At 39.9% G+C, this 9,404-nt stretch overlaps 1 protein-coding gene across 1 annotated transcript in view; it reads right to left on the reverse strand.

Annotated features, from left to right (window-relative positions):
* Positions 1 to 9,404, reverse strand: part of LOC102382162 (putative bifunctional UDP-N-acetylglucosamine transferase and deubiquitinase ALG13) — a 40,091-nt gene that overhangs the window by 10,811 nt on the left and 19,876 nt on the right. Inside the window, 8 exon segments of the mRNA XM_025210831.1 lie at positions 394 to 562; positions 1,231 to 1,293; positions 1,757 to 1,812; positions 1,929 to 1,964; positions 3,571 to 3,706; positions 8,651 to 8,807; positions 9,016 to 9,129; positions 9,304 to 9,404. The exon segment at positions 9,304 to 9,404 is cut by the window's right edge and continues 10 nt beyond it. Coding sequence (XP_025066616.1) covers positions 394 to 562; positions 1,231 to 1,293; positions 1,757 to 1,812; positions 1,929 to 1,964; positions 3,571 to 3,706; positions 8,651 to 8,807; positions 9,016 to 9,129; positions 9,304 to 9,404 — 832 coding nt within the window.

A 9,404-nucleotide genomic window follows, 5' to 3' on the forward strand; every position in this document is an offset into this window, starting at 1 on the left:
GAGACCTGGATGAGGCCCTCATCAGGGAAGGAGGCCGATGAATCCACTTCTGCCCCCTAAAGGATTTTTAGAGCTTCCCATGAAGCATTTTATGTTAGCAACTTTTCAAGGACCCCTTTCCTAGAGCCCAATTCCTTGGAAACTTCAGGGATCACCTACATTCATTTCTACAGATGGAAGGGTGAAACCTTCACATCCCTTTCTCCAAAATTTGATGCAAGTCACAAGAAAGGAAAATAGATTAAATGAAACATTCTGAATAAAGGTGATGCATATTTGATGGAAGTGCCTGAAGGAACGGTGACTTGTTTACATTGGACATAGGGAGAAAAGAGGAGATAGAGACAAACAATACAAAATTTCAAGTCAATAGCTCTGTATCTAGTACTCTACCTGGCCTTCCTGCAGAAGGAGGAGATACTAGGATTGGCTGCACCGCTGTCTGTGGGGGAACAGATGTGGTTACATTGGCCTGAGTAGTTGCTGTATTGTTGGAGAAGACTGTAGCTGGAGCAGTATTAATACAAGCAGAGGTAGAGATTACTGAAGAATTCACCATCACCTACAAAGGAGCCAGGACATGGTTCAGTATTCTGCCTAAGGTGCTAATTTAGGTAAAGACTGCATAAAAGTTAGAAATACTCTGTGAGACAAGCACTGAATTAGATCTCTTTAGGCTGAGAATTACCTGAGAAGGAAGTTAATACTCCAAGAAAAAAAAAATCCATGTTAAACCCAAAGTTTAGAGCAGCCAATACCAGCTTTTATCTGTGACATAAGCATACCACAGAGTTAAAAATGCTAGGCAAAGAACACAAGCCATTCATAAGAGCTTACAATAGTCAAGCAAGGTGGTGCAACAATCAACTCCTTCAGAGGGCTGCTATGGTAAGAGTTCATGTTACAGGGTCTGTAAAAGCTTGTGTGGCAGTTACCACTGTTATACCAGTTCCAGTATTTAACAGAGTGCTGCTAAGTCTTGTCCCAGAAATTCTTAGGAAAGAAGCTTAAGTCATTCAGGCTAAATCCTGCTTCCTTACTCATCTGAGTAGGTTTGCCAAAAAATCAATGGGACTACTCAGAACAAAGCAAGTAGGACATATAGCCTTAGCTCCAATAGGTAATAGGTAAAGGTACACACATTTTAGCTGGTAAGGTTCATTTTTAATTTCCTTGGATAACTTAAGCTTCCTATTTAGCATTTGATTTAATGTTCTGTGCTGCTGTTACCTTCTGAGAATAATTATATGAAGCAACTCCATCTTGAGGAGAGACTGAGCCTGAGCCTCCATCCTAAAGAAGTTTCAGAGCAAGAAAACAATGTGTTTATAATATAGGAGAAGTCCTGTTATGAAATCTTTTCTTGGGCTCCAGAAGCCCATTATCTAGTAATGCTTCAAGTTCAGATACACTCAGGAATACATTCCTCAGTTTCCTACAAAATCTTTAATTGGAATAAAACCAGTCTAGAATTGCAATCAAATCACTACTATCATGCACAAAGCTAGCTTCCAAAAAAACAGACCAGACCAGAGTACTGCGAGAGGTCACAGACAAGAATTTACTATTTAGCTGAGAGAGTGATGGGAAAAGGGAAAAATTAAAGATAAAACAGAATTATTCTTCCCTTCAAACCCCACCAACCCACTCCCCAAGCAAGTATGCTAAACTAGCTTCCATGGCCACTTTTTTTTTTTTTTTTGGAAGTACACAAGTGCCCCTAGAAAGCCTAATCCACACGGTGACTAAAGCTTACCAAGTTTGCAGTAGACTCTGCTGAATTAAAAACTGTTGGCGTTTCACAGTCAGGATCTGGAGGGCATGGGCAAAATGAATTTAAAAAAATTAACTAATCCTTCAGAAACTTGTAAAACATCACACACTGTTGTTTTATATTCATCATATGTCAAAGTCCAAATCTTTCTTACCTGATGGTGTATATATATATTCTTCATGAAATTCCCCTAGAAAAAGAGGAGGTGGGGGGAAGAAGCTTTATTTCAGGAAAGGAGAGAAGATGAGAGATCAGAACTGCTCTTCAGTCTGAGTTGATATGAATTGTGTTGCCTTAAGAAAAATTCAGAGAATGGGATGTACTACCTTTGTACCATTCTGATTTTCCTGTGAACATCTATAGCTGCATTATCAGCTCTTTCATAAATCAGGTATTAAAGTCCCATGCATCACTTGCAGCTAACTGCAAACAGCCCAAATCTAAACTCCAAACAAATAAGAGTCCACAAGCACAGAGCTGTCATGAAGTTAAAATGGGAAATTTGGCCCTAGTTTAAACTAATATGGAAGAGCAGCCTAGAATTTAGGGCCTCAAAAAAAAATTAAAAGCCTGTTGTATGGAGGCAAGTATCATTCTCCTTCCAACGGAGAGAAAATGGCCACATCTACACCAGACACTGATTGCACAATAGCCTGATACTACTGCACAGCAGTGTCACATGGCAAAAATCATGATGCAACGCTACTGTGCAGTGGCATCACAAAAAAAGGCATTTGCCGTTGCTACTGTGCATTTATTTAGTACTTGTTTATACAAGTACTAAATAAACCCACAGTAACCACTGTGCAGTAGTGTCTTGTGAACTTTTAGAAGTTTCTAAATAAACAAACAGTCCTCATGGTAACTTCACTGCTTGAATAGAGGACTGCTTTCCCCTTAAGTTACCTAATACACTAATATCTCACCCACTGGTCAAATTTTTGTTTTGTTTGGGGCGGGGGGGGTGTTGTTTAAGTGTTCTATCAAAAGGAGATTTTAAAGTGAAGTTTCTGAAATGTGCCCCTGTTACTCCCCATAGTTAGTAGATAGTTATTTGAAAGGGCTAGGTATATAGGAAACTAGTGATATTGATGCATTCCTCACTATTACTCTTTTTTTTTTTTTTTGAGCTAAAAAGAGTAGTGGGTTTGCTTTCCTGGGCACTTTTTGGAAAAAAAAATTACTACTGTGGTGCTTTGGCCAATATTCCTTTGTTAGCCACAGAGATGCTAAAACTCAAGGCCAATGTAAAAGAGTACCAGAGTTTCATTTCACCTGTATACCATGCCAAACATTGTGGTCTCTGAATGTTCTGAAACACTGGCAACTTTGTGAAGAAGATAACAGGGAAAAAAAAAAAAAAAAGTACTAGTTATTATAAAATACCATAAAAATAAAAATAAATATTACTAGTTTATTTTATTCCATCAAGGGCCATAGTAACGTCAGCAACTCCTCTGGTGTTCATTTTAAACAAGTTGTTTGGCCATAGATCTGCATAGACATACTGATGGTGTTTGTCAGAACTAGGAGATGAAGTGGGATTAACTGTTGTGCTAAGCAATGAGAGAAGCAAGCACATGAGCAGCACTTCTAGCCTTAAACAGATGTTTGCCTTAAAGCTGAGCTTCTCAGGAGAAAATGGAAGGCATCTGTGTATGCTGTACAGCAGTGTGGATCATCAGCAGAACTAATGGATTTGCTTTTACAGCCTGCACAAGTATCAAACGGGAAAACACAAAGTGGAGATTATAGATGCCTTTAACATATTTATTTTCTGAGCATTTAAAACTTACCATTATCACTTGGTTCATCCACTTCTTCTTCTGAGGAATTCAGAGTCTGTTTATTGGGTGGAATGGGCCCTGGACCTCTTCTTGTCACCCAGAATCCTGCAGAAGCAGGAACCATGGGAGCAGGACCACCCTGGCTCTAGGGAACAAGATGAAAATCAATTGTATGGAAATCCTCATTGGGTAGGTTCTTCCCAAAGTCAAACTGGCAGAGCAGCTTTGCTGTTACTTGTACAGGAAAACCCAGATTATTCTTACTGAGGCGGTTCATGACTCACTCAATTCATAGCAGGGTGCCAAATGAAGGATGAGCCACTCTGGAGGTTGCTGCAGCTTTTACTTCAAAGGGTTTCCCCCTTCTCCTCAGCTGGAAGCCACCAGCAGCAACCAGCATGGCTCAAAGTAGTGCCCTCCAAAATAAAAGCTACAGCAGTTATCTTGAGCACTGCAACATTTACCATGCCTTAGCTTTCTCAGCTCCTTGTGAAGACAAGAGTTTGTGAACTAACTAAATAAAGCATCCAGGTCCTACTGTACTTGTTATGCTTATAGCTTCATTGTTATCTTATGCCCCCACCTCCTCACCCATGGATTTGAATCCATTAGTTGTCTTCATCAGGGATCCAGGTTTTCCACTTGCCACGGAGGAATTCAGTAAAACCCAGACTCTCTTTTTAAAGGAGAAAAACCTGGATTCTCTCTTTTTAAAGAGAAAAAAAAAAAATGAAGGAAACAGGGTTTCCCCTTGCAGGCTGGCAGCGTTCCTCCAATAAGTGACAGCCACAGCTTGGGTGCTGCTGCGGGCAGGGGGCTGCAGACTTGGGTCACTGAACCTATAGCCCTGGCAGCTGGGGGGCCCCCTCCAACAGGGCAGGGGCTGTGGGTGGCAAGTGAGGAGCAATGGCATGGGCAGGGCACTAGCATCAGGGCTGCTCAGCACCACAAAGCAGTTGGGGGTGGGGGGAGAAAATGGACTGGGACAGACAGCTGCAGCTGGTGAGCAAAAGGTGCAGGAGGAGCTCTGATTTTCCATGATAAAAAACTAAAATCCAACACCAAAATTTAAAAGGTATTTAGACTTTATTTTAATTATAGGAATCGAAGAAGTTTAGAAGCCTACCACTGCTTCAAAGTTGTTACTGTATCAATAAAACATTATGTTCAACTGATACCTTTATGTATAAAAGTGGCGTTTCATTTTAATCATGGGAAAACATGGATTTGGGGTTTATTAAAAAAATAATAATCAATACGCGAATTTGCGATTTTTAAATAAATAGAGAAAACCAGGATCCCTGCCCATAATACACGTAGCTCAGCTTTTCATGCCATCTCTAAACACTTCTCTGATCCCAAATTGGGTATGCTCTACCCAATATAGATAAGCTACTTCTTTCCAACCAAAGCTACATTAGAGGAACATCAACTGATACAGCAGGATCAAATACACATGAAAAGAATGGATACTTATCCTGCCGATTCTCTCACCTTGGATCAGCATGAATACTGTTATATCCACATATGCTTCATGAACAAGAGCTTGGAATATTTTAGGTAGCAGCAGCCGCCATAAGGGCATGTACCACGAGCTTCTTCATGTTTTCGTTCAAAGGCACAGGATCGGAGAGTGGTGACCATGCTCCCTCAGTTAACTAATTAAAATCCTGCTACTGAGAACTCAAAAAGCAGCCTTAGAGGCTAAGTAGAAACAGTCAAAAAGCCAGAAGCCAAGCTGATTCATTTTTTGTAGGTTAGTCTAAACTGCAGAGATTGAACTGGTAAGCAAGTGAACAGACATTCACTTCTGATTATGGAAATGCAGCCACATGCTTGCAGTGGCCCAGGCCAGAAGCTGGGGGGGGTGCTAGACCATGCCTCTGCTTGGCTGGAGCAGACAGCTTGGGCCAAGGCTAGCCCACCCCCCTGCAATGGAGGGTCTGCAGGGGAGGTACAAAGTATTCTGCGATGCTGGGGGAGTGAGAGTTAACTTGAAATGGACAGAAGTCCAATACACAGATTTAACCTAAATCAGTTAAGTCTGATGTTACGTCCATCCAGGTTCATCTTATACCCATTTCATCCATTTGGAAAGGGGTTTATGTGCACTGAACTTCTGTTGAGTTACCAATTTGAACTAATTTCTGATCACTTATACCAATTGCCGTGTAACTTTTATCTCTAGCCAGGGTTGGTGCATTTCTTGCCTCAGCAGAAAATATCTACTACTATGCCCTTAAACTGATGGTCATAGGCTTTTCTGGCAAGTATATTTTGGTCAAGATTAGGTCACAACCTTCTTTGATAAGTCAGAGAACCATGTTTGTGAATATTAGGTAAGAGCTTGCATAATGGTAGAGCTTTCTGGAACATTTCCAAGTAAATGGTATTTGAAGGATTTTTCTCACACTTTTCTCCTTCCCTTAGCACTTCTCACATTCTGTAGTCTGATGGTTATAACACTGGCCTAGGATGTGAAGCCATATCCATACCACTGCTCCTTTACTTAGGAGTTGCCATCCCAGGTCCTACCAAATCTGGCAGATGAGGTCAGTGCAGCCTCACCTGCAGGGCGCACACACACATCTTTTTCCAAATCATGATGACATTTAAAAACAAAACTTCATGTTTTCAAAAGCATTTCACATGTCTTGTTCCAGTACAGGGGAGCAGGGATGGGTTTAAAACTTGGCCCATGCTGAGAGGGAAGTGTCAGCTCTGTTTAATGTAACATACAAAAGACTCACAGACAGTGACATGATATAAGAAGGCTGTAGGTTGAAGCAGCGTTTGAATTTGTGATTGAAGGGAATCTACATATAGTTCACCAGAATGATAGTATTAACCAGGGTTATGAGACCTCTCCCCTCCAGCTCTCACAAAACATGGAAGACCAGATGAGTGGGATCTGGAGCAGATGCAGTTTTTACTTTCAGCCTCCATTTATTTTAAATACTGGTCACTCCAAGGTATTTAACATGAATATCTTTGGAAGTTTAATGCTAGGAATACTCATTTTCTGTTAAGCAAATTAGAGAATTGGCACTGTTTGGGGGGAGGGAAGGAGCAGAGACTGGGGGGGAAGAAAAAGGGGAAACAGCCCCTCAATGCTCCTCCTAGGCCACTCTGGAAGTTTGGGAGAAAGAGAATATGGCTAATAGCTGGAAATTGGTCACTGGACATTGGAAAGGAAGTTAGCACAACTCTGAACTAATTTAAAGTGATCCGAGTCCTTTCACTGCTATCATCTATAAAAAGTTCTGTGAAAAATAAAGTGAGCTAGACAACATTTATCTAAATGTATTTTAAGTGGCCCCTCTCATTGCTGATTTCATTAGGTGGCTCTTTCCCATTCTACCTAGAAAGCATGAAAGCTGCTTAACAGTACTGCAAACAGAAAAACTGATGAACTGCCAGGTATCAATATATTGTATATATGTAAACCACTTGGCTTTGAAGAAAATTGTATAAAAACACAAGAGATTTAATGGATTACTATGAAAGTAATGGTTCCATTAAACACCACTGTCCAGAGACGCTGGAATCACTAGAGAGAAAATCTTCACATTTAATACACAAGAATGAGACCTAGTATTCCAGCTGACCTGTCCAAAAGTTCAACAGCAACTCCATCCCCACCACACACTTCTGGAGAGGAGAGTAGGGAGGAGGTGGGGAAAAAAAAAAAAAAAAAAAAAAAAAAAATCAAGCTGTTGTTCACTTGCTATACCATAGATCACCAGGAGAGAAGGGTGCAGCCTGCCTTTATGTCAACAATGCCTTCAGTGTAACCCAAAAGCAACAACATTTCTCCCAGAGTGATTTCAACTTGAAAGTCCACTTACTAAGTACAGTGGTGAACAGGGGAAGAAACGGTAAAACAAAAATTTCAACATTAAGGGCAATGCCAAATGGTTGGTTGAAAATGAGAAACAATGCAATAATGGATACAAGTGCATATGCAAGGGGAAAAAAATACCACTTCTTCTAACCATTATTGATTCCAAGTCTGAAAAGAACATTGCAGAATAACGCATCCAAATTGCTTAAGATTTAATCCAAGATACGAAGTAAAAGGTCACAGACTGAGCTCAGAGCCAAAAGAAGGGATAGAAAACTGGCTGCCAAAACAAAATTCAGTTTTCTTTTCTTCTGAAATTCAGTTACAGGCAGATTTATAATTGAAATCTGCACGTCTAAAATTCATTGCAACAAAATGGCAAAGTTGCCAGTTTGTAAGAGGATCTGCACTCATGACCAATTTAAAAAGGGCATTCCGTGGTAGCATTCCTATACAATGAAATATATGTGGGAGGTATTGAAGAATAAGCCAAATTTAGGAGTTTTTAGCTGTCCTTTTGCAGAAAAAATATGGTTTATGCATACTATGTTTTGATTAGGGCAGTAACTTGCAACTAAGCAAGATGCTAAAAGGCAGGTATTGATGCAACAGATACATGGTAAGGCTTAGGGCAGAAAGGTGAAAAATTCAAACAAACAATTTAATCTGAGTTAAGTCTCCCTACAGAATCCATGTTCATTTTCTTTAGCTATGAATCCCAGCATGGCAACACATAGAGCATTCCCTTGCATATATCTCTTTCAAAGATGAACATAAGCTCAAAAAAAAGCTTATTCCAAGGAACAGGAATTTCAAACCCTGCTACACGTTCAGACTAAAGCTGGATAGAAACCAGCTATATAATTGTTACACATTTTCAAGCATTAACTTTATAGCCAGTTGACTTTTTTTTTTTTTTTTTTTAATAGCTGGCTAGTCATTTCTCATGCAATAATTATTTTGCATGTGTGGCTAGTCTAAATTTATTATGTAAATAGTTAATTGTGCAACAATTACTTTTGACTAGTGGCCAGTCTTACTTTGCACATAAGGCTGGTCTAAGTTTATTGCATGATTAACCAGTTAATTGCATAATAAATGTAACATGCATTAGGGGCCTACATGGTTGCTTAAAACCAAATAAAAAACAAAACAAAAACTTACGTTGCATATTTGTACAAAATATGCTTTTACTTTAAAAACACTGGTCAAAATAAAAAAGGAAGCCTCTAGTTCATGACTTACTGGTAAAGCAGGAAAAGCCGTTTCATCCCCTTCTTCAATTTCATAGAAAGTTATGGTTTCTTCCAAGCCTTGAGGCTCTTCTCCATTCTCTGGTACAAATCCATACTGACATTCCTTATTTACACACTGCATCTGCCGGCGACTTCTACTGTATGAACTTTAGCAAAGGAAGGAAGAAAAAGGACAAAGACAACCAAACTGGAGTTTCATCAAATTTCCAGCATTCAATTTTAATTATAACATATTTGGAAAATCTCTTATATTCAACACAATATACCCACTGATAATATGCCATTTTAAAGCTTATTTCCCCCCTCCCGGCTTCTAGTACAATGTTTTGTAAAGAGGTTAATATATTCACTTACCGGGACCTGTAGGAGAAATTGTCATAACTCTGATAACATCTCTTTCCTGGACTGGGGTAGAATGCTATTTGAGGGCCAACCATGTTGTGCCTGTTTATAAATCGGGCAGATCCCCTAAGTTTAAAGGGTAAAAGGTGCAATTACCGGGAAGTGCCTACACATGCTCTCAGATAAAACTCACTTGTAGTGTTAATCTTTAAGCATCTAAAAATTAGCTAGGACTAAAAAAGGGTGCAACTCCAAACAGTGAATGGATGCTGATCTTTGACAGGCTCCAAGGCTTCCTACCTTGGCATTCCATAGCCCCTGCCATGCCTCTGAGGAGAAGTCTGAGGACGGTACTGTTCATACGGCGCCATGTTCCCAGGCTGGGAGCAGTGTATTGGAGA

The sequence above is a fragment of the Alligator sinensis genome, unplaced genomic scaffold, assembly GCF_000455745.1.
Source record: "Alligator sinensis unplaced genomic scaffold, ASM45574v1 scaffold521_1, whole genome shotgun sequence".
In the NCBI taxonomy this organism is placed as follows: Eukaryota; Metazoa; Chordata; order Crocodylia; family Alligatoridae; genus Alligator; species Alligator sinensis.